This window comes from Theobroma cacao, chromosome 2 (genome assembly GCF_053813885.1).
Source record: "Theobroma cacao isolate CCN51 chromosome 2, ASM5381388v1, whole genome shotgun sequence".
Taxonomy (NCBI): domain Eukaryota; kingdom Viridiplantae; phylum Streptophyta; class Magnoliopsida; order Malvales; family Malvaceae; genus Theobroma; species Theobroma cacao.
Genome location: NC_142640.1, coordinates 8890011 through 8914375, shown reverse-complemented (window position 1 = coordinate 8914375; position 24365 = coordinate 8890011). Strand labels below are relative to the sequence as shown.

The 24365-nt window shown below is 34.2% G+C and overlaps 2 protein-coding genes across 3 annotated transcripts; both read right to left on the bottom strand.

Moving 5' to 3' along the window:
* Positions 1 to 770: 770 nt before the first annotated feature.
* LOC18608512 (uncharacterized) lies at positions 771 to 15978 on the bottom strand. 2 transcript variants are annotated; one of them, XM_018115743.2, is made up of 25 exons: positions 15756 to 15978; positions 14584 to 15192; positions 14355 to 14479; positions 14141 to 14235; positions 13814 to 14047; positions 12987 to 13077; positions 11974 to 12025; positions 11235 to 11300; positions 8803 to 8960; positions 7998 to 8068; positions 6995 to 7189; positions 6750 to 6788; positions 5814 to 5921; positions 5623 to 5712; positions 5359 to 5434; positions 4790 to 4886; positions 4601 to 4670; positions 4336 to 4512; positions 4129 to 4251; positions 3456 to 3539; positions 2635 to 2819; positions 2387 to 2525; positions 2207 to 2266; positions 1811 to 1882; positions 771 to 1329 (listed from the first exon to the last, which is right to left on the bottom strand). In XM_018115743.2, the coding sequence occupies exons 2-25, from the start codon at positions 15165 to 15167 to the stop codon at positions 1222 to 1224; spliced, it is 3099 nt and encodes a 1032-aa protein (XP_017971232.2). In that variant the 5' UTR covers positions 15168 to 15192; positions 15756 to 15978; the 3' UTR covers positions 771 to 1221. The 2 variants fall into 2 exon arrangements, with proteins under 2 accessions (XP_017971232.2, XP_007043314.3); XM_007043252.3 differs by lacking the exon at positions 11235 to 11300.
* A 1739-nt stretch (positions 15979 to 17717) lies between these two features.
* LOC18608511 (glutamine synthetase cytosolic isozyme 1-like) lies at positions 17718 to 22935 on the bottom strand. Its single transcript, XM_018115796.2, has 13 exons — positions 22695 to 22935; positions 22547 to 22586; positions 22333 to 22436; positions 22162 to 22210; positions 21843 to 21949; positions 19891 to 19978; positions 19639 to 19767; positions 18892 to 18966; positions 18751 to 18804; positions 18578 to 18615; positions 18320 to 18479; positions 18137 to 18197; positions 17718 to 18052 (listed from the first exon to the last, which is right to left on the bottom strand). Exons 1-13 carry the CDS (start codon positions 22766 to 22768, stop codon positions 17961 to 17963), a joined length of 1071 nt encoding a protein of 356 aa, XP_017971285.1. The 5' UTR covers positions 22769 to 22935; the 3' UTR covers positions 17718 to 17960.
* Positions 22936 to 24365: the final 1430 nt, after the last annotated feature.

Sequence of the window (24365 nt, the reverse complement as noted above, 5' to 3'; positions counted from 1 at the left end):
TTATATTTAGTATTTTATTAAAGTTCGATTTGATTGTTGAATTAACAAAATTTATTGTATTGATGGACTCCCTAGTCTTGATTTTTATGGTCATTAAATTGGTGTACAATGAGAATTGGCATTTTTTTTTCTTATATTTGAAATTTATATTTGTTTGGAGTTCTTGTATTTGGTATTTTTACAAGTTTAATAATATTTGTTGAATAAAAAAATTGATGTATTGATAAAAAGTTGGTGAAAATTAAGTTATTAAATTGCAATACGGGTTGATGTATGTGGAACATTTTTCAATTTTAGGTGTTAAATCAGAAGAAAAGAAATATCATCTTGATTAAATAATGTTATGAGTTAATGCAGTGTAGTTGTTAGGTTTATGATTTATTATTGTTTAATTATTCTGGTTATGAATGATAGAGATATCAAACATAGTCTAAATGAATTAAGTTTATAATTGTTTTCAGATATGATTTTCAAACATTTCGTGTACATACTACAAACATGAAACGCATTCAAATATCAAACGTAGAAGATAGATAATCAAATGTATCATGATCCATAATTCTATAGCTGTAATTTTATTGATGTAAAAAAATTGACCCACCCATGCACAATAAAGGTCGAACACTTATAATAATAATAATAATAATAATAATAATAATAATAATAATAATAATAATAATAATAATAATTACGGCCACCATAGTTGCTAATACTAATAGTAATTCTTTTATAATGCATGTAAAAAGAAAAAAGAAATTCCCCAATTATGATTTTAAGACAAGGGGGGTGATTCTTTGGCCCTCTCTTTTCTGATTGATTACTAGAATTTGACTGAACAACCTTGTTAGTTCAAATCATATAACTTACAGTATGGCGAATTCCTGCTCCTTCAAATTTAAATAAAATAAAAGGAAGAGCCCAGCTTTAACAAGTATAATAATTAAAATTTTATAATATTTCCATGCTAGCAAGAATCATACACATGGGGTTACTAAGCCTGTGAGCCTAGGTAAAATTATTCTATAGGATCTGCAACATACCCCCTCATCTCCATTGCCCACCTAAGTTAAATGACACTACACATAGGCCTCGCAGACATTATGCCAAAGGCCTTCTCTCTCACCCGCTCAACCGGATGAAAAAGAGAGATATCCTCTAATGGATGCACTGCCACAGTGCCACGGTATAAAGAATTAAATCATTAAATCTGCAAAATTTGTTTCAGAAACCAAAAGGTGACTTCCTTCTGCTTCCACCTTCTCCATACTGTTCATTCCATTTTCTCAGCTCATTCATGCTTGTAGCATCATAAGCAACAGATGGACCCACCTGTTACAAGAGAATCATGCATCAACTTTACGGATCAGACGGGATTACAAGAACAATTTGCTAAAAAAGATCGTCATGTTAACAGAATAACTGCAACTATCTTGTAAGAAAAGAGTTGGGTCTCATCAGACAGCTTATATGTGGGCAAGTTAACCACTGGAGATAATAAACAAGGGATCAACAACAGTAAGGATTCTTCAGCCACCAAAAAACAAACCCAGAAAAAACCTGAACACACCTCATCAGACAGGTCAAAATGGTTAAGAACATTGCTTTACTCGGGAAAGTTGACAATTTGGAATGAAACTCAAAGAGTGAATCAGTAGGATCATTAATCTCTACTCTTTACTGAAGAACTGTCATATATTGTGTTCAACTGCGGAAATTGATTATGGCTTTAGGCCATACAACTTACAAGTACAGTTTCGCATTTCATATTAAAGAAGGGAACAGAATCAAAATAAATGTATTAATACACTACCTTAGCTTTTGACTGGATGAAGTCATCCACATTAAGGGGCCTTAATAATGCAGCTGCATCATTTTTGCCACCCTGGAAATTAAGTGACAAAATATCAACACAAGGGTCAAATAGTACAATTTTATTTTCTACATAGCAAATAAACCATTTGTATTTAACATACGCAGCACTTATGTAACTAAAGGGACTTAAAAGGATCTCTCATAAAACATAGTGCAGAAAGAATAGTGTTGAGTTTCTAAGGGAATGCTATAAAAGATGGTTAAAAAAAACGCAGGAGGTGCATAAGAAAGATTAAGAGATATTATCCAAATCAAAAGAAAAGCATAAGCATAAAAGCAGACTATTAGCCTACAAAGCACCATCAATACATCATTTAAGTGCACAAACAGGTACCTTCTCTTCTTCTTCTAGAAGTTCTTGCACTGGCCTGTATGCTGCAGCTATACATAGGTTCTGCAATTCAAATTATTAAGAAATATGAGTAGGATATTCAACACTTCAAAGGACTAAAAACAGTGTTTGAAGGCTGAGCAGGCTATTCAACATTTCAACTGAATAAAAACAGTGCTCTACCTTCAGATCACTGCCAGAATACCCCTCAGTAGCATTTGCAAGTTCGTCCAATGAGAAGTTGGGTCCTAAATTCTCTTGTGCAAGAAATATTTTCAGTATCTTCTTACGGTTTCCAGCATCTGGTAGGTCAACATATACCCTAAATTGCCACCCAACATGACTCCATAAGCAATACTGGATACTACCATTACCTTTAGCAAATAAGTAAGAGGAACTTGCATGCAGAACCTCATGAATATCAGATATACCTTCTTGGTAAGCGGCGAATAACAGCATCATCAAGATCAAATGGCCTATTTGTGGCCCCAAGGATGAGAATTCTTTGGCTATCTTTTGACCTTAATCCATCCCAAGCTGCCATGAACTCATTTCTCATTCTCCTAGTTGCTTCATGCTCAAAAGAACCACCACGAGCACCCAGCAAACTATCAACCTGTTATGCAAAATTCATTCCCAAAAATTTATCCAAACATCATGGAAAATGGTTCAAAAATCTAAGAAAAATTAAATTTAACTTGAAAGCCCTAACATGGTATTCACGTGTATGCATCCAAAAAAACCTCTTAAAAGCCCTAAAATGGTACTCGTGTATATGCATCCAAAAAACGAAAAGGCACATTGTTCATGTTATAACTTGTGAAGTATTACATGTTGCAAGAAATAATTGACAACATGGTATTTCATTAGGATTTTCGTGAGGCTCATTCAGTGGGCCTCTTTCAATCAATACCTTCCCATGAGGTTTATTCTCCTTAGAAAATTTTTACAATTTTTCACAAGAATTTTTATGCCTCATATATCTTATAGGATGGAGTGTGTCATTGTTTCTTTCTTCATTTATTTTCTTTCTGCCATTTATTTTATACGATAGAGGACCTCACAGCAATTGTGCCATTTGTGAAAAGAAAGAATACTGGTTCTCTCTTTAGAAACAAAAAAGTTCATATTAGGAATGAAAATCTTCATTTCAGATTCAGCTCATCCAACCATTGAGTCTGTCTGGAAACAGTAGTAAGAATAATGTTTGGGACACCTTAATTCTAAACAAATTTTTGCAAGAGGAACTTACCTCGTCAACAAATATAATGACCGGTGCCAGCTTGCTAGCAAAGGAGAAGAGGGCCTTGGTAAGCTTTTCAGCATCTCCAAACCACTGTGAAGAAGGAAAACGTAATATCAGAATTGTAATTATTTTCAATGCAAACAGAAACAAATAAACTTCACAATAAAAGAGACTTTCCTTCTTCTTCTTCTATCTTTGTAATCTTCATTTTTATTCTTCCTTTTTACGGCCATAATGTATAAAGTTAGCAACTAGATGGTTTGTCCGATTGACATCCCACCATAGGTAGTATCATTACTCTAAACAGAACAAACACATCATCATTTATCCCTAAACTTTCAATCTTAATATCAAACTATAATTAAGCAATTCAACATAAAAAATTATAAAAAAGAAAATGAAGATATGGAATAAGAGTATAAAGAAGAGACATTGAGACTAAACAAAGTGAGAACACCAGATATCCTACAAATAAAAATTGCACCGCCTAGAATAAAAACCAAGAAAATGTTCATCTAGTTTCAATCACAGAATTATTATTGACTTGGAAACATAAAATTGATGAAAACAGGTAAACTATAATGCTGCAAAACACAGTGCCAGACAACAAATGCAGGGTCTACAAATTGAAACGGGTAATAAATATAACTGAGATGATAACATTAAGTTTTCTGCATACCTTCGATGTAAGAGTTGAACCAGTTATGCTGATAAAGTTTGCTCCTGCTTCTGTTGCCAGTGCCTTAGCAAGAAGGGTTTTCCCAGTTCCAGGAGGACCAAAAAGTAATATCCCTTTGCAAGGCTGAAAAAGCTTCACAAAATCACATACAGAGAACTTATCTGATCTCCATTAAAATCAACAGAAAAAAAAAAACTGGTCAAATACCCTCAACAAATTTCCATGAGAAAAAAGTTCTGGCCTCCTCATTGGAAGAATGACAAGTTCATTCAATGCTTTCTTCACATCTTCAAGAGCACCTATATCATCAAATTTGACACCAACTTCACCAGGTGGTACCACTGCTGAAACAAAGTTGCTTTCATAGTCATCCTTTGCAAGGTTCTACAAAATTTACATGAAGTAAACTCAGCATTGATGTCACATTCAAGTTTCACTATCTCTTTATAAACAATGAGAATGAAATTCATGCCTTCAAGTTTTGTGCAGGCTTTCGAGATATTGTTTCTTGCTCCTTCAACCTCAAAACTGCAATTTCAACACTTCACATGAAAGGAAGAGCAGTAAAAATCATGTGGTGGAAGCCTTTCACATATATAGGGCATACGTTCACATGGTCACTCACATGCATGCACAAATTTATCCGTTTATAGAGACATACCTTTCACGAGGCAGACATAATCTTTCCCCTCTTATGGAAGGAAGTGTGCAAGATGATAAGTAATGGTTTTTAGCCCAGCCAACAACCTTCTCAGCTTCTGCCAACAAAATTTGGAGGGGAAATCAGTACCAAACTGATTTATAATACAAGAAAAAAGAATCAATCTCATTTGCTACAGACAACAAAGTGGTATGACAGTAATCCAGCACAAGTCAACCCAAAATTGTACCAGCATATAGAATAGTGAAATTTTCTGCTTCTTAATTTTACATGGCCATAGCAATTACAGTTGATGGCATTTACCATTGCAACCACAAGGGCAAAGCTGGGAATGCCAACAATAAGCATCAGATATCAACTGTTAAAATAAATCGACTCAGTTTTAGAGGTCAAATTGACTCGTACTACACCAAGACTTGACCAAATAACTTGGGCATACAAGAACATGGATAGTCAACATTCTTTATTATTTTTAGGTCAGGGAAAGAAAAGGAGAAAATCATAAATTAAATTTACAACAATTCGAAAAAAGTAAAAGATGCTGAAAGTAAATTCATTTCAATCCTTACTCCGCTTTGTCAGTATTACACCATCAGTATTTGCATGCAATAGGTCCAAACATGACAGCTCATTTTCTTCAAGAACCTGCAAGACAATTGCTTCAGCATTAAGATTCCCACAAGAAACAAAATGTTTCAATGATATTAACAGTAGCTCTTACATTCAGTTGTGTACATTCATTTGCACTCCACAACTGAAATCAAGTTCAATTCTTTTACACGTAAAATTGACTAGAAAAGCTGCCAACAATCCAATTGAAACTGACTGCATACCTTATGCAATTCATTTAGATTGCTTCTTGATATCACAATTCGCCGGTCCTCGTCAAGTTGTTTATTAAATATTCTAAGGAGATCTTCCTCCTGGAACAAGTAGCAACAGATTTAAAGAGAGAGAGAGAGACAGAGACATTTTGATAACTAAGCATATTCTTAAGTTTCTTCCCTTTTGCCAAAGAAATTACCTTAGGAGGATGAATACACAAAACATTAGTGAAGAGCTTATATAGTTCATCATCATCCGACCTCTTGGTCACTTTAAGTCCCTCAGTAAGGCGCTTCAAAGGGAGAGGCTGCAAAATACAAGCAACTAATGTTAAAAGATTGCAGAGAGAGAGAGAGAGAGCTTGAATTCCAAGGAAATAAAGAGCCCACAACCACAAGGATAACAACGAAAACAGTTTACAAACTATAAATGTGAAAAGGCAAATACAAGAACCTCCTCTTTCAGATTTAAATAACACAAACAACACTTAGTTGATTCTTCAATAAACCCCTGCCCTAAGCGAAAGAAACAGCTTGCATGAGGAAAAATCATTCCTCAAGCCATAACCATGCCTACAGAGAACACATCCGAGGTGAAGACCTAGAGATTGTCAGATCCCTGCCTAACATTCTCCAGCAGCAAGGCGTTGAGCATTTAAATCACCAAGACATAGTTTTCTTGCAAGGATTCAAAGATTAGCAAAGGGGAAAAAAATAAAAAAGCTATGTGACGAGCACTTGAATCACCTAGACATAAGTTTTGTTGAAAGGAATTGAAGTTTAGTAACTTGTGAATTGATTGAGTTTGATTAAATAAAGGGAGAACAACCCTAACCAAGAATCAACAGAATGGCAAAATTCTAGAAGTGCAAAAATATTTCCCTCAAAACATGTTAATATTATATTGCAGCAGTATTGCAGAAGCTTCTATTAGCAATATAATTACATCCTACAGAGAAATTAAAAAAACCTACTCATGTAAGTTAACAATAGTTAATAAATCTAAAAAACCAACCAAGATGAAACTTCAGTGTCAACACTTGAATAGAATAGAAAATTTTCAAAAATAAAAAAACACTTGAATAGAAAAATGCATTCCATGCCAAATGCATTACAATAAAGTTAGCAAGCATTACCAGTTTTGCAAGGCGACCAAAATTTGGGAGTATCATCGTCTGTTAAAGATTGTAGTAGCGATTAAAGACAGAAAATATGAAAAAAGTTAATGCTAATAATTAAAAAGTAAAAGTTTTAAATAAACACAAGCAACACTTATGAGCTGGAATGTGCTTTTATGTGAGTGCATGCATTTTTTTGTTTGAATATGTTAAAATACAAACAAAATACAGAGAGCTTCAGATATTCAGCTCTCAAAACTTACAAATTTCTCTTTCTCCTTTGAGCCTGTTTCAACTTTGTTCTGCCCGCAAATCAAAACAACAGGACCAGATAAGTTGTCAAACATTTCACGAACCCTGCAGACAAACTCCTTACGATTTGACTTGGGAACCGCCCTAGACAACCATTGTGAAGAATCTTGAAAATATACAATAAGAGGTTGCATGGAATGCAAAACCTGAAAAGACGGCCAAAGCATTCATTAAGGAGTTCCAGCTTAAGACTCAATTAATAGGTTAAGACACAGATTTACTTGTAGACTAGAAAACATCAGAAGCTTCAGATATTCAATATATGGTATTCTGGAAGCAGAAAGTGGTAGAATTCTTTGAGGTTGCTTTTGGGCACTTAACTTTGGATTTTTTATTTCAAATTTTTAGATTTCAAATCTTCATTTGAAATTCATGAATTTTACCTTTGCTTGGCTAAATTTAGGATTCAAAATTCAAAACTTCAAATTTTAAGAAGGGAGAGAACTTAAATTGGCTAGAATTTGACAAATTCCTACTTTAAAAAGTAATTTGAAATCCAAATTTGAACTTGTAAAAATTCCTAGTGTATTTACCTCAAAATCCAAATTCAGTTTTTTAAAAGCACTGCCAAAAAATGAATTTGAATTTTGAAATCCAAATCCCACTCACCAAATACAAGCTCCCAAACAGGTAATAAAGGAACACTAGCAGCCCAAAAGAATACAATAAGTATTATGGATAATGCCAAAGGCCCCTCCAGGACACAATCAGGTATTGAAGTTTACCTCATGCAGCCAAAAAGGTGGCAGTTTTGTTGGCTACCACACATTAGTTTTAACTTACTGGACGTATAAATACAACCTCTAAAACCAAGAATAATGGACTTTGGGGAAAACAGCAATAAAGAATTTGAAGCACTGATGTTATGGTAAAGTATTTTCTTTTCTTCACTTCAATCACTCATGTTATTAGATTCTACAGCAAAATGGCAGAACAACCTATCTGAAATTTTACCTCGCATAAAGCTTCCATGGCAATGTAGCAGTCCTCTGCCTGAGTATCACGATCATGCTCAATGTCCTTAACTGTTAACAAGTTGTTAGTTTGTTTAACTTTAGATGAACAACACCTTGCTGACACTAACAGAATCAGATTTGAATAAACGGAAAGCACATGCAAAAAAATAAAATAGATCATTACAAACCAAATACAATTCTCACATAATATAATATCAAACAAATATAGCCGAATATTTTAATATCTCAAAGGCAAAAAAAAGTTCATAGAAAATAAAGCATCACATGCAGAGGATATCAAGCCTAGACAAGAAGAAAAAATATCCCTTTCATACAACTAGCCAATAGAAAAGTTGAAAAATAGTTGTGGCATCTCAACAACTTACATAAAACATTTCCTAAGAAACTAAGGTCAATGAAAGAAAACATGCGAAATAATCGAATAGCTATTCCATCAGGCTGTATGATTTTCAAGAATATCTTGCCTACTTTAAACAATTCAATGCTTATCAACGACAAAAGAAAATATCAGTGCAAGCAGCACAATAATGTAAACATTCAAGTTAAGTTTGCTATAATCCAAAATTTCTTCTACCACAAACAGTAGATTTGGTTTAACAGATTCCGGTTGAGAACTTCAAAAGCTTCTTATTTTTAAACAAGCTCTTAGTAAACTGAGTTTTAGTAACAGGAAACACTGAGGCAAGAATAGCATTATGAAGACTCTTGGTAAATAGCAAGGACAAAAAGATAAATTAGATTGAAACCCGAAAATATAATCCCTAATGAAGTGAGATGTATACCATCTATCCAATAAACTGGTGGGCTTGTAGAATTCTTCGTGGATTTCTCATCCTTTTCTTCTTCTTTTGCTTTGTTATTGCTACTAATGTCCAAAATGACAGCAACTCTGTCTCCATCCACCTCATATACCTCCCCACGTTGACCACTAGCTAATGGTCTGCAGACATCACAGATTAGTTAAAATTTAGAACATTAAAAATAAAAATATATGGCTATAACTTGAAGCCTAAATCCTTCTAGAGAGAAGTTCAAGCTTCATTAGAACCTCAACTATCAATAGTTTTTTCTTTTAAAAAAAGAAAAGAACCCCAGGCTAGAATAAAGAACCATAAACACAGAAAATGCATTGCGGTTAGTACAATGACAATTCAAATGCTTGATAGCTAAAAGCAATTCCACAGAACTCTTGGTTTAAGATAATTTGCTACAAGGACCTCTGGACCTGAATAAGATGTAAGTCACATTCAGATACTAATACAGGATAGTATCCAAATGGTTCTGGATAATTTGAAATCAGGAGTCACACACAATGCTGATCACATTAAGATATTAGTACCAGATATTCAATCATATTGTGTAGCCAAAGTAGAAATTTGAAACATCAAAATGGCACCTTCCTAAAAAGATTATTTTCTAAATATATGGGTACGTCCAGTTATCCATTCCTAAATTGCATTATTAGGAAATTCCCAACCTATTAATTAGTTTTCTTCTTTTCCAATAACATGCTTAAAACTTGAAACAGAAAAACAACCGTGCCATTTATAATCCACAATTGTCAGAAATACAGAATCTGTATCATCACATTCTACTCCTACCCTCAATAATTATCCACCTGTCTATTCTAGAAAATCGAAAGCATTCAAGATGTATGTAACCAGATTAAATGTCCCTGAAAGGGCTAACATTTCTAAAACCAGCGGGCATAACTGGATCTGCAAGTAATAAAGAAAAATAACAATCCCTTAACTCACTTGATCAAGTAAAAGAAAAAAAAAGATTGGGAATGTATCAAAGAGGTTATTTGCATTTAAAAAATTCTCTCTCTCTCTCTCTCTCAATAATAATAATAATAAATAAGCAAAAGACTATTTTCTTATATGTAGCCAATAATATCTATTAAACAATTGGTATGTCATATGCTTAGAGAAAGAACACAAGGATTCCAACAAAAGAATGTCCACATTATAAGATTTTCCATGGAGATACTGTTTGCATAATCTTTTCCATTATAGTTGTTTCTCTAAAAGGGAAAAAAATGCGCAGCCACATTCTATTCCAAAACTTTTTGGAGTTCCCTTCTTCTAAAACCATGATCCATTTCCAAGCACAATGCAACTGTCAATGAATTCATTATACCTGTAACTGTTAAGACAGCCAAAACTAAGAAGCGAAGTCAACCTATCCAGTGCCGACACTAATATTACAATGACATAGATTGGTGGCTCTTCAGCTCTGCTTGGTAGGGAGGATAGGAAAATGGGAAGATAGAATATTGGTATAGGAGAAAGGTGAAAAGATAGAAAGCATGTTACTTTCACACACAGGTAAGCATGGTAGGAAAGATAGAAAACTAGAGAATATAATTTTCCTTTTAATTTATTGCTTGGTAGAGTTGAAAAGTGGAAGAAAAGAAAATGAAAATCACATTATTTAACATTACAACCTCTGTAAGTGGAGATAAAAAGATAAAATCTAAAAAAGAGATGGATAGTCTTGTAAATTTACAATACTTGACTCACACCTCTTTCATTTTCTCTCATCCAATCTTTATAAATTGGAATGATTTGTTTTTGAGAACAAGGAAAGGCCATTTCTCCTATTTCCTTTCCCTCATTTTTCTTCCTACCAAGCACTAGTGAAAATTATTTTCTTTCCAATTTTCCACCCACTTCCTTCCATCCTCCCACTTCTCCATCCTACCAGGCAAAACAGTAAAAACACAAGAATCTGAAGTTGGTAATTTGAACCCATCCTAACTAAGAAGGAATTCAGGAGAAAAAGGGAAGGAAAATGACCAGTAAGATGGGAAGCATATTGAACATTTGAAACCAGCATAGTTAACAACCATAGTTACTACTTGCGATAATTAAAAAAAAAAAGTACCACCACTGAAAGGACAAAATCAATTCCATGAATTCAAAATAACTGAACAAAAAGTAAAGTCAAAGGAAAGTACCACTGAAATCTTTCTAAGATTCTAATCTTATAAAAGGCTTAGATCTTTCTAGGTTAGCAAATTTTATCTACCCACCAAGAAAATTACTATGCAGCATTCACTCACGGAAGTAAATTTTGGAAGAAAAATAAGGAACCAATAGGGTCCTTAATGAAAATGAACCATCATTACAAAATGCATTTTCAAGAACAGCCCAAGAATAATACGTTTGATAGTTCTTCTTCTTTACATCAGGACGACTTACCAACCCACCTGCCTCGAATACTTGTATAAACATTAGTTGGACCATCAGATGTTGGTATCTTCCCCAAAATGATCCTGTGATGTGTATACATGTCAATATCATTTGAGGGTGAAGTCAAAGTTCATGGAGAGGATGAATTTAAGGGAGGGGGTTTCTATAAGGCAGACAACAGCTATGACCCTCCGAGCAGCATTGTTGTTACCAATCATTATATTCAACTATCTAGTAGCCCAAACCATTTGATTTCAACAAACAGAAACAGCCAACAGGTACCCCCTGATACTCCAAAGTGGAGAGTCCACAGTCTCAAAAATCTAGGGCGTTTAAAAAGAATAGTCAATAAGGCATCTCACCAGCAGATAGATGATAACTGGTCAGCAATCCTTCCTTCATTTGGAACCCATAATAAATGTTTGTACCAAAAGGAAAGCACAATAGAAATGATAAAAATAAACACCAAATTGACAAGAGATCCATCCCCAACATAATGACCTTCAAAAATACATAACTATGGCCACTGCATTTCTTCTTCTTTAACATTTCTATTAGAAGTTATAAAATGTCATAAAGTAAAATCACAGATAGGCATTAGACATTCATCATTTTCAATTCTTTAACAAATCAAACATTGTTAAAATGATACAATTTAGAGCAAAGCAGAATCTTAAGTGAAATCACCATATAGAAGAACATGTTAAATATACCACAAACCAAAACAATATACAGGTAAACCAAAACATTTTTTACCTTCTGTCAGCTTCAATCTGCACATCAGGTCCAATATACTTCACCCGGTCCCCTGAAAGAGAACGAAAAATCAGTTGGAAGAAAAGGTAAAAAGAAAAAGTCTTCACAACCACTGCACTGACAAATCAAATTTTATTTCCATAGCAACACTAGAAGACAGTTGATGATACTTTCAAATCACTGTCCATCATCAAATTCTTTTTTTTTTTTTGGGGGGGGGGGGGGGGGGTTGCGGGCCTGCGGGGTGTGATAATACAACATTCATCTTTGCTTTATATTATCTCTCTCTTCTGATAAGTAATTTCCTTGGCAGATAAACTCACGTGCTCAAGCAAATTCAACTCATGCACGCCCCCGCCCCCCCCCCCCCCAATCTACCTGTGAACATGCCACTAGGGTCTAACAACCTCAACATATTTTGCCACTTTTAACTTTCACAAACACCTTGTGAAGATAGAAGTGTGAGGGAGAAAAAGCAACCAATTACCAAGAGCATTGCGTAATATATGCCAAAGGAAAAAGACAGTTTTTCAGTACAAAGCGTCTCCTACATATCAAACCAATGAGTGAAGAAACCGCCAGAAAACATACCATTTCAAAAGTTTGAGTAATTAACAAAAGAATATCTTAATGCGTTAGCCTAGCAGCATTTAACATATCAGTGGCATGAATTTTATTTTATTTTTCTTGACTTTCCTGAGTGAAGGACTTACTGAAAACCAGACCATGGCATTCTACAAGTATTTTCTATTTTTAGCAACAAGTTTCCACAGTCAAAGACATACAACATCTACATAAAAATAAATTCAGAGGAAAACATAAAGGAAGAAGACGTAGAGAAAAAACTCATCTGACAGATAATTGTCCATGTTCTTGTTTAAATTAAACACAACAATGAGGAGGGGAAACAATACTAGCTATTAATGAATAGACATTTTAAAATGCGTAGAACTTCCAAATGAATGTATATTTAACAAACACGCTTCCATACATAGCCACCCGAAATTAGTTACCTTTCTTAAGCAGCCACTTGGATTTATCAGCAGATTCACCAGCCTCAGACTTTGAAGATTCAGAGGAACTCTCAGATTCTCCAGATACCCTCTGCCACAGATGTAATAACATAATCAGTAAGAGTTCAACCCCACTGTACAACAAGTTTGAGAGAACCCTTGAATACAAATGCACAAGAAATCAGGAATTCCGCATAAGACATAATAATAACACAAAAAACTGAGATTTAAACTAAGCTATCAAGAAGTTAACAGTACATAATCTATTGCTGATAAGATAATCCTATGCCACATACAACTTGTTCAAACTTAAAGAGCAAGAATCCTTTTCAACCCATTGCAGAACAGACACAAACATTCATTCTTACTCCCCCAACACTTTCTGAGAATTTTCTGTCATGGGAACATTGCTCACTGTTTTCACTAACTACTATACTCCCATCTTTCAGTCACAGAATATTTCAGAAAGTACATAATATGTAGTTTTTTTTCAGCTCTGCAGCCTCACCAACTACTTACTCTCATTTAACATGTCAAGAGAGATGAAATAAATGGACACAGAAAACTAAAAATAATGGTGAGAAAAATTCATTTACCCTGTTAAGGTATCATAAAACCACAAAAAATACCCTCATACTATATTAACAGCAAGAACCCCACCCAACTTTTAACTTTTAAGCCCATTACTCACTCTGAACACCTTCAGTTAAGACAATGATGCCCTTTCCTCCTAAGCATTTTTCTAATGAAAGTTTTCCTAAGAGGGTATGACAAAATATGTAAGTTACATTCTCAGCTCAAAGAACAACACCTCCATGAAAACATACCTTCTCAAACTCTTCAAGGTTGTAGGGGACAAGTTTCTTAAGGGCTGCTTCAGCAGTTGCCTGCACTTCATCCACATCACTACAGTCTGTTCTTGTCTCATTGCTGCTTGTCCAGTCTTCCTCATTACTTGCATCATTCTCATCCTCAATCTCTGACTCTGAAGTACACTCTACTGCAGATTCCAGGTTATCATCATCTGATTCAGACTCAGACGAGCAATCATCACCAAAATCCTAGAAGAAAAAAGAACATCTAAAAGACCCATTTTTGGAGCATAATTAAAAGGCAAAACAAAAGGTTGAATTTCCAAGTCATTCAACTCTTACATATGGAGCAAGAACACTGCTATCAAGCACCAAAAATGGCACTTGTAACTCTCGTGCTAGTGCCCTAACTAATCTCTCGCGATAAAGTTCAGTGCCTACAGATGGCAAGACTAAATTTATTAAAATGCACAATTTTTAAGTATTAAAGCGAAAGCATGGACACAAGAATACAAGGAAAAATATATTGAAGAAAAAAATTATATCAGGTGCATACCTGGAACACTCTGAAGCAATATCCTCCCACTTGAAGATGCCAATCGAGCACCATAAGAAGTAGTTAAATTTTTATGTTTCAAATGGGAAGCAACACATTCAACCAAAATATTTTTGGTATTCTCACTGCAGAGAAGACAAAAAAAGAATCGTAGTAAATTAATAACTGCATAACAAGATAATCTAAAGGCAAAAAAGGAAAGTCAAGAAATACTGTGAATAATATTTACTGAATGTAATAGGGAAATGTTTCCCAAGAAACATGTATTTTCTCCCAAGGCACAATCCTGCGCAAGAACTCATTTTTAAACTTCTCACGTCTGGTCAAAAATGGTGATTCCTTCTTCTTACTCTCTATAGAAAGCTTTTCATTACTGAGCCATTCCTTTTGATCCTGTTCCCCAAGCTGAGCATGTGCATCACAAGGCTTCACATTCTCCCCGACCTTTTCCCGCCAAGTCTTTCCTTTATCAAAGTTAACCCCATCATTCACAGGTCTATAATTATCCTCACTAGCATTCCTTCCATCACCTTTGGAACTATACACACGTAACTGATGGTTACTAAAACATGGAGCAGACCTTCCATACAATCCCGTATATGTAAACGCAGAAGCACTACCTCGGGCATAAGATGAATCCGAAAGATTTTTTCTAATCAAACTACCATCCCGACAACCAGTCCCCACTGCATATGGGCCATTCAAAGATCGATAACAAGCATGATCCTGGAAATGTGGCCTAATTACATGTTTCCACTGTTGAAACACTAAACCCCATCTCTGGCTTCTACCCCATATTCTTCTAGCATACATTGTAACCAGCTGTTATTCTTAAAACCTGTGTTGCAAAGTGCGCTTCCATCAGTTCATATGGTTTGCAAGTAATACATTAACTACAAAAGATATATAGGGAAAGAGCGGTCATCTCAAAAGAAACACTATCAAAACAACATATTCTATCAAATTTCGAAACCATTCATTGCTTTTTTTTTCTTCAATGCAAGCCACTTCGTTTCCGTAAGAAATGGGGAAAGAAAAAAGAAAATGTTTTCCGAAAAACATCCCCAAGAATTAACCAAAATCAAGAACCTCTTAAGTTGTGGGAAAATGGGCGTTTCGTGGAAAACTGAAACCGTCAGAGAAGTCGTTTCCTTAGGAAAATCCATTTTCCCAATCCAATGCTTGGAAAATGAACAAGTTAGCTTTTCAAACCTTAAGGAGAGGTTAAAGATTTTTCATTTCCTCTACTCTTTCGATACTTTCCCCGTAACCAAACGCACGAAGATGACCACAACTCCCAAAACAATAGTATAATTCTATCCAATGAAAAGCTAAATTAAATTTTAAATAAAAAAAGAAGAAGAAAATGACCAAAGACACGCAAATAAATAAGCAACAAACCTCTTGCTAATGTTACCAAAGTTAAAGCGTTGTTTGTTGTTGAATGCTCATGTTAGGGAGCAACCGGCTTTCTCAGAAACAGAGAGAAGAAAGGGGGATTGGTAAAACGAGATATGCGCAGGAAAGTGCGAGAAGAGCGTTTCGAGCAAAAGAGGGAAGCGGAGATAAGATCTGGTGAAGCGAGTGCAAGACAGCAGCAACTCAAGTCATATGATGTCGTGTTTCTGTGTGTAGGTTGGGTAAGTGATTGTTTTTAAGTTGGTTTTAATAACGGGGCTAGGGTTTCTGGGCCAACAACTTAAACCGACTTCTCTCTTCTCGTGGTCACCGCCTTCTGTTGACTTTTAAGGCCCAAGATTTGTACTAAATCGGGCCCTCCTCTCGCTACGACCCGTTAATTGATTTCCTTTTATAAATTTTTTTAAAAAGTAAATATATTTATTTGAAACCAGGCCTAATAACTAATCCTAAATATAGTAAATGTATTTTTCGAACATTATTCAAAAAGAAATAAATTTATAAAGACAAAACTGGAAATAACGTCAAAATTGTGTAACGTTTTAGAAGGTCTCATCATTGGTATAAATCGTTGGGCATGAGCTTGATGCCACTATGGTAGTTTAGTTCTTAATAAATTTAGTTATTACAACACATCCAAGGAAACACATTGCTTTGTCATTCTTGTAAGCTAATTCAAGAAGACTGAATTATACAGAATCGTCATATCTTATGAAAGGTTAACTATTATGCTGTTGATTTTGTTAACAGATGATATTTGCATAATGGTAACGACATAATGTTAGACTTATTATTACTTTAAAGAGTTATTTTAGAGAAAGCATAATGTTATTCAGAAAATAATGAGAAAACAATTATAACATGTCAACAATAATGAAAATAACTCCAAAATTCACAAATTAATTTTACATAAATAGATAGTTAGAAGGTCTTTTTCTTACAAGTTCCCTCTTCAAGAATAAGTTTATCACACAATTAATGACCATTTATTGGAAAAACTCACTATTCTCAATGACCATGTAATGAGGTTTCGGTAAATTAATTAAAGCTTTTTTTGGAAGATTGTTTCACGTCATGTACAGTAAAGTATCTTCTTTGAGTAACTGCTTCTTTATACTTTATATATAGACCTTTGAGAATTGAATAACTGCTTATTCATTTTGACAGGACAAAATTTCCTGAGTAAAGATAAGATGAAGAAGTTGATTCCCCCCACCATTCTCAATCCCACCCAATATAGTGGAATCAAATTTTGATGGATCAAATTTTAAGTTTTATCTTTAAATTATTTTAATTTATTTAGAAGTAAATTAGATGATCATATTTGAATTTTATTTTTAAATTATTTTAATTTATTTAAAGATATATTGGGTAACTAACAAATGAGTTTTTATTAGTTAAATTTAGATTTTATCTCTAAATTATATTAATTTATTTAGACATATATTATACTACTTATAAGTGAATCTTGACTGGTCAAAAAATCTTTAAGATTTTATTAAACAAATCATATGTATTTATCTTAAGTTAATCAATAAAATTAATTATTTTACAATTAATTGCGCGTCTAACTTAAAATGATATCATCAAGTCCACACAATATTACATGATTTGTCTTCAAAATCTTTTTAATTTATTAATTTTCAAAGGCATAAGACATTTTGTAATTGGACGAAAAACTTTCTCCTTCGACAAATATATCTCCCAAAATCTAGCAAGCAACATTCTCGGGCGTTATGGCTGCCATCCCATTCCTAACTTGCTCAAGCAACCGATTACGTAATGTTGGCATCTTATTAGATTGTTGTAGACGGATATCTGGCTGCGTTGGCTGTATTTGCTTGTTATGATCACCTTTCAATTTCATTAGCCAGTTTCCATCCTCGAAGACCTTGGTACAACGGCCAACTTACATCTCTGCTGCCATGATGGATAGCATCATCATGATTCAAATCAACTACCTTTTTTATTTAAGAGACCAATAAGGTCGTTTGTTCGAACAATCAACAGAAAGCAAAAGACTAACTAAAAGCAGAACAACACAATTGAATGTCAATCCCAGCAATTCCAAGCAACAAACACAACTACACCCACTCGCCCAACAAAAAAGATGAGAGGGTTATTATGTAGATTTAATCTTTTATGTAGCTTTTTCCCTCTCAACTTCCAAAGCTCCTGTTTCCACCTCTAAGGCTTCCAGAGCATGGTGGTTTCAGCGATCATTGATGTCACAACGTAGGGATCCATGTTGGATGCTGGCCTTCTGTCTTCGAAGTAACCTGTAAATGACATACATGACCAGGAATAATAAATGCGAGGAATTCAAGAAATAAGAAATCACGACAACGCAAACGAATGCTTACCTTTTCCAGCTTTCTCAGTGTCACGGCCAACCCGGATGGAGGCTCCCCTGTTTGCAACACCCTGGAATTTGGGCATTGCAAGCAAAATATTCATTTAGTAATAACAAAAATGGAGATATATTTGTACGGCAGTGATGAAACGTATAAGAGAATCAAAGCCTTTTGAGATTGTTACTAACTTACCCAGGAGAATGAATTGATATCCGCAGTCTCATGACGACCTGTTAGGCGTCTCTCGTTACCCTCTCCATAGGCAGCAATGTGCTCCTTGTGGCGCAAACCGAGCTTCTCAATGGCCTTCTTGATCACATGGATGCCACCATCATTTCTCATGGACTTTGTGCTGAGAGAAAATTTTATTTCAACTAATTTACTCTTTGTGTGTCAAAGGAGAATATATGCGTAACTAGTTTAGAGCACATTTCCTTTACTAGTATCTACCTGTAGTTGGTGTGAGCCCCTGCACCGTTCCAGTCACCCTGATTATGGAAAAGCATTGCAAAGAGGAGAAAAGGTAAAGAAATAGACCAGGAACAAATGCTAAAAGAAAACAAAGGGAAAAGTGTGGTCAAATTTAGGGGAAAAGGTATCAGATTGCAAGCATTAAAACAAACCTGTATTGGTTTGGGGTCGAAAGAAAGAACCGCTCCAGCAACTTCAGTGATTCGCTGTTTAAACAAGCAAATTAAAGATGTTATAAACATTCCTTAAAAGGCAAATTCACTAACTAATATACACTAGAATCAGGACCATACCTCGAGAATGTATCGGGCAACCCACAATTGATCTCCCGCAGAAATCCCAACAGATGGTCCTACTTGAAATTCCCACTGTTTACACAAAGCATGAGACCAATAAATATTTCATTCATTAATACTTGACTCCTTGAAGAGCCACATATTTCTCTTTTCTTGTTTTCACTAGCATTCTTCTTTGGCTATTCATGGAGTAAGAGATTAGATTATTAGAAAGAAAAATGGCACGTGTTCCTCCGTTGTTTTCACTGCAATTCTTTTTTTTTTTTTTTTTGGTTGCTTATAGGGGAAAATTGTTTGGAAAGTGAAACAGCTTACAGAGGAAGGGATTCAATTGCCTCAAGAGTGAAATAGCTTAAGAGTAATGGGTAGATTGCTAGGAATATTCCTCCCATTTGTTGTTTTCTTAAAAGTTCTTCACTTCTTTTGGTGGTCATGGAGAAAGAGAATGAATTGCTTGAAGAGAGAAATTGCTTATAGAGAAATGGATATTGGATTAATTGGAGAGGGAAATGACTTATAGAGAAAGAGATTTTGGTTTCCCTTTATAAGGCTTCCATATAGCTTCCTTCTTTATGCTCATTTAGCTGTCAATTTGTTTAGCAAAGAATTGTAGTTTGGTACTCACAGTGCAATATCTGAATTAAATTTTTCTGCAACTGTTAATGCAATTGTTTTCTTTTTTGTTTAACTAGGGTATCAACTAGTGGAAAAAGAAGCTGGATCAGAACAATGAACAAAACGCACCTGACCAGGCATCACCTCCCCATTGATTCCACTGATGTTAATGCCAGCATAAAGGCAAGCCTTATAATGGGAGTCCACAATGTCTCGGCCAAAGGACTTGTCAGCTCCTACACCACAGTAATAGGGGCCCTGCATGGACAACAAAACTTGGTTTTTTCAGATGATGATCAGCTCCGACGGCTCTAAACCAAAGGCTTGGACAGTTCGGTTAAACGCGATATCAATCAAAGAGTGCAGTGTGATATCTTGTACCTGTGGTCCGGGAAATCCTCCAACAGGCCATCCAAGAGGCCACTTAACGTCCTTCTGAAGGAGAGTGTACTCTTGCTCAATCCCATACCTGATTTCAATAGGAAAGACAAGGAAATAGAGTGGGAATTAATCTAAAGCACCATTACATAATTTTTAGATGGTAATAGATATCATATTATTCTACCTTGTACCAAAATATAAAATAAGGAATGCAAACTAGTTGAAAACCACTCTGGCCGGTAAATATGAGTTCTCAAGACATTACTGATGTGAAATGACAAAAAAAAAAAAAAGAGAGTAATCCACCTACGATGGTCTCATTAACCTAAAAATATTTCGTTTTTCTTTTATTCTTTTTTTTTTTGTACAAAATGAATTATAATTTGTGAATGAACTTAATTTATTTAATTTATTTTTTGTCAGCTTAATAAATAAATACAACAATGTACCAAAAAAAAAAATAAAACAACTGAGAATGATAGAATATTATTTGCTTTTGCTTTTACTTTTTCTTTTTATTTATATTCAACATCGTAAACAGTGGGAGATAGGTTAGCAGACTTTCGCCCATTGACTTGTCTATTGACAATGCCTAACCCAAACCCAAACCCAAATGTTTTGTACAAGATAGAGATACAACATTAGGTGAACACCTAATTATATACTAGTATAAGAGTACAATAATAAACACTAAGGAAAAAGGTTTCTACTATAATTTATAAGCACGAAAACCTACCCGGCCACCAATATAATAATTACATATAAAATGTACCGTTTTGACTTACAACCTTCATAGATTTAAATTATTTTGCATTTTAATAATGATCTAAAAAAAAGAAGAAGAGATAATTGCATTTTAAGCTATTTCCATACATTGACTCATCGTAACTTATTCAATGTAAACAAACAAATAAGAAAGAAAATAAAAATAGGAAGAAAAGACTGTCTCTATGTCCTTTCCTTGTAGAAAATTAGGTGGCGCGACAATTGTTATAATTCTTTGTTCATAAAGTCTCAAAGAGCTATCTAAAAGGATCCGATCTAATTCACCGTTTGGGAATATGAGATGATAAGACATCATGATGACATTCACAAGCGGCCAAACTGTGCAATTTAATTAATTATTGGCCCCGCGGAGGAGTTAGCTTTGTACTCACCCAAAGAGCAGGGCACATGCCGACACCACAATTATCTCCTTTATATTTTTTTAGTAATTAAATTTTATAAAAAATTTGCCTAGGAAGAATATAGAAATAATATAGTCTTATAAGACAGAATGATGGATAATGATTTAAATTACTCAAAGAATCTGGTCACTTAAGTTTTTGAAATTTTTTAAAATATTAAACTAAATCCTCCTCCATTCCATAATTAATAAAATTTAATTTGACGTTTTTTAATAATATTGTTTATATTTGATCACTATTTATTTATAAATCTATGTTTGAAAAAAAATTACGCTTTAAAAAGCTTTGTATGAGATAGTTTATATATATATATATATATATTCATTAAAATTAAATTTGACTAACTATTTAAAATAATTAAAAGTAAAATTTAAACAAAATTGACTAAAACAATATATTATTTGCATATAAAAATAAGATGTTGACTAGTTAAAATTACAGCCGGTCAAGGGTCAGGCAACTTAAAAGAGCCAAATACTGAAATGCTCATTTTTCTAATGGTGACTTTTTGATTTGTTGAAGTTTGGACCAACCCCCACCAACCCTCGCATGTAACAACAACATACAGTCCAATACCCCCAAATACGACACCACCTAACCCCGCCTGACAGACCGGTGGTTGACACTCGCATGGTCTTAGCAACTAGCAGTATTTTCGGGGTCCCTTATTTTTCCTTTTCATTTATGGTTAGGAATGCCATTTTTCTTCTATTTTAACGAGCGCTCCGTTAAAAATAATAAATAAGAAAAGGTAAATAAAATTACCATGGCTCCTCAGCAGCGACGGCCGGGTGGTTAAAGATCTTGGCAGCATTGAATCGCTTATTGGTGGGAATCGGGTCGCCGGCTGGCGTGTAAGCATCGCACATCACCTATTATGATTATTATTCATTTGCAAAGACACAATTAACCCCACGTTGACTTTCTTTTCGGCCTATAAATACTACTAGCATAAAAAAGGGCAAAAATATCTCTTGATAATCACGGTATTTCATTTTCCTAGACTACTTTTTTATTGATTAGCATAGTACCACCGAAAATCACGGGACCAAAAAGGAACAAGTAACGTGTAAGAATTAATTACCAAGATGTTGTTTCCTCTTCTAAAGGGGTCCTTGAATACCGCTTGAGGGCTGATCCAGTCGGATTTCAGATAAGAATCGTTAAAATCAGAAAGGAAATTGTTAAACAATATAAGGTAAGATTCTAACCTAATGCTGAATCTTAATCAAAAACAAATCTCAAATATACGTACTACAGGATGACTTCGCTATCGTCTCCAGGAGCCTGGTCTGTGCTGGAACCATCGTAGTTCCATTTGGGGAGTTTTGCAGGGTCGGTCACTGGTCCAGGCAAAGTCTGTAGAACCCAATATTATTATTATGGTAAAAGCAATAACTTTTTAAGACTAAAAAAAATACCCGGATCATAATTTTCAACAAAGTACAAGTTTGAACAGTGAAACACACCCTTGCTTTGCTCCTCAAGTCCATGCCTGATCCGCCGATCCTGAAAATAGAGATAAGAAAGTGTTAGAAATGGAAATTATCTCTGAGATTGTACGTACAGGAGGGCAGGGGGAGGAAGGAGAGTGAGAGAGAGAGATAGATAGCCGACCAAATATATTCAGCTATGATCTTTTCAGTGGTATTACTGAGGTCGAGGTTGATGAGATCACTGAGGAGAGCCATGGCTGCTACTGCTAATTTGGCAAGAACAGGGACAGAGAGAGAGGAGGCTGTGAGGGAGGTGAGAAGAGGGATTGGGTTGGTGGCTTTAAATAGGGACAAAATTAAAAATTTCCAAAAAATTATTAAGGTGACCACCAAATGTTTAGGTCGCCAACAAATTTAGGAACGAAGGATAAAATGGAAAGTTCGAAGAAAATATATATTCACGAGAAAAAAAAAAAAAGAAGATACTTTGGGCTACGGAATCTTCAAGGCAATGGGAGAATCAAGGTGATTGCCAGCTGCACCACCAATATAAATTTTAATTGGCTCCAGCTTTTTCCTATTTTTCTCAAACTACTTTTTGATTTCGGAGTTGCGCTCATATTTCCAAAATGGCAGGAACTTTAAATGCCGAAGTCTTTAGTCAAGATTTGGCACGATAACCAAAAAAGTCTTTAGTCAATATTGATTAAAAAATATTTTTTTTCATATGTCGAATCGTTAGCTTTTCTAGGATTTATTTTGTGCGTTTTTTTTAAAATACTTTAGAGTAATATAGTAGAGCATTCATTTAAAAATGTGTACCCAAATCCATGAACGGTTCACAATCTGTTAAAAATGCAATGTCAATTTAAATATATTTATCTAAGGCAAAAATATAATTATAGATATTGTGTTTACAAATAGTTAGGTTTTCTAAATTTTATATGAACTTGATTTTTGTTTTTGCTTCTAGAAGTAGCAAAATAGTAAATAATAAAAATAATTACATTGAATTTTAGTAAATTTTTTACTGTGCTACAATAAATACTAATGCTGGTATTAATTCAATGAATTTTGCACCATTTTCTTTAAAGAATTTAAAAAGAACAAAAGAAAGGTAATGCACCAATCGCCTTGAATTTATTTTTCATGTCATCGAAATAAAATAAAAAGTCTTTGCCTCCCATGCCAATTTCCAAGCCTCGTAACCCTCATCCAAAATATGATTTATTTTAGAAAAAAAAATAAAAAGAGGTAATTTTGAACAGAGTTTTTCTTGATTTCATTATTTTGAATCTGATTTTTCTGATTTCATTTTCCATTGAATAGGTTTTTTCGTAATTTCATTGTTTTGAGATATGTAAAATTGAACAAAATTTGTTTGACTTCAAAAAAAAAAAAATCATCCTAGTGCCTTTTAAATATGTTTCGTTATCGATTCTTTTATTTGTCAAATTAAAAAATCAAGATTCCGCTTATATGGTTTTTCCACTTGAACCACTTTATATTGTTCTCATAATTCAATTCTCAATAATGATGGCCATTACCATCTAATAATAATAATATTTATTTTCATTTAGAAGTCTCTAATTTGTATAAGGTTGACGAAGTCAGAGTTTACAAATTGCAACGTGATGAAATAACTCTACGCCAAAGATGAACAATACAAGGGCAGCATTAACTATCCAAACTTATAAACGTAGCCCAACTGAGTCAAGCTTGGATAATTTTGAGGCTTGAATAAATAATATATTTTTATTTTATTTAATTTTAAAATATTTAATATAAAATTAATAGTTAAATGAATGGATTAGGTCGATCCCAAGTTTGGCTTTAAAAATTAATAAGTGTA

What these genes read in the sequence shown, in the direction of transcription:
- LOC18608512 (XM_018115743.2), bottom strand. Translation starts at nt 15,167, where the DNA reads ATGTATGCTAGAAGAATATGGGGTAGAAGCCAGAGATGGGGTTTAGTG. An exon ending in CAAGTGGCTGCTTAAGAAAG is followed by an intron (nt 12,026 to 12,986) that starts GTAACTAATTTC and finishes GTTCTCTTTCAG; the next exon opens with GGGACCGGGTGAAGTATATT. An exon ending in CCATGGAAGCTTTATGCGAG is followed by an intron (nt 7,190 to 7,997) that starts GTAAAATTTCAG and finishes CCGTCTTTTCAG; the next exon opens with GTTTTGCATTCCATGCAACC.
- LOC18608511 (XM_018115796.2), bottom strand. Translation starts at nt 22,768, where the DNA reads ATGGCTCTCCTCAGTGATCTCATCAACCTCGACCTCAGTAATACCACT. An exon ending in ACTTGAGGAGCAAAGCAAGG is followed by an intron (nt 22,437 to 22,546) that starts GTGTGTTTCACT and finishes TGGGTTCTACAG; the next exon opens with ACTTTGCCTGGACCAGTGAC. An exon ending in GATAGCGAAGTCATCCTGTA is followed by an intron (nt 22,211 to 22,332) that starts GTACGTATATTT and finishes CGACTGGATCAG; the next exon opens with CCCTCAAGCGGTATTCAAGG.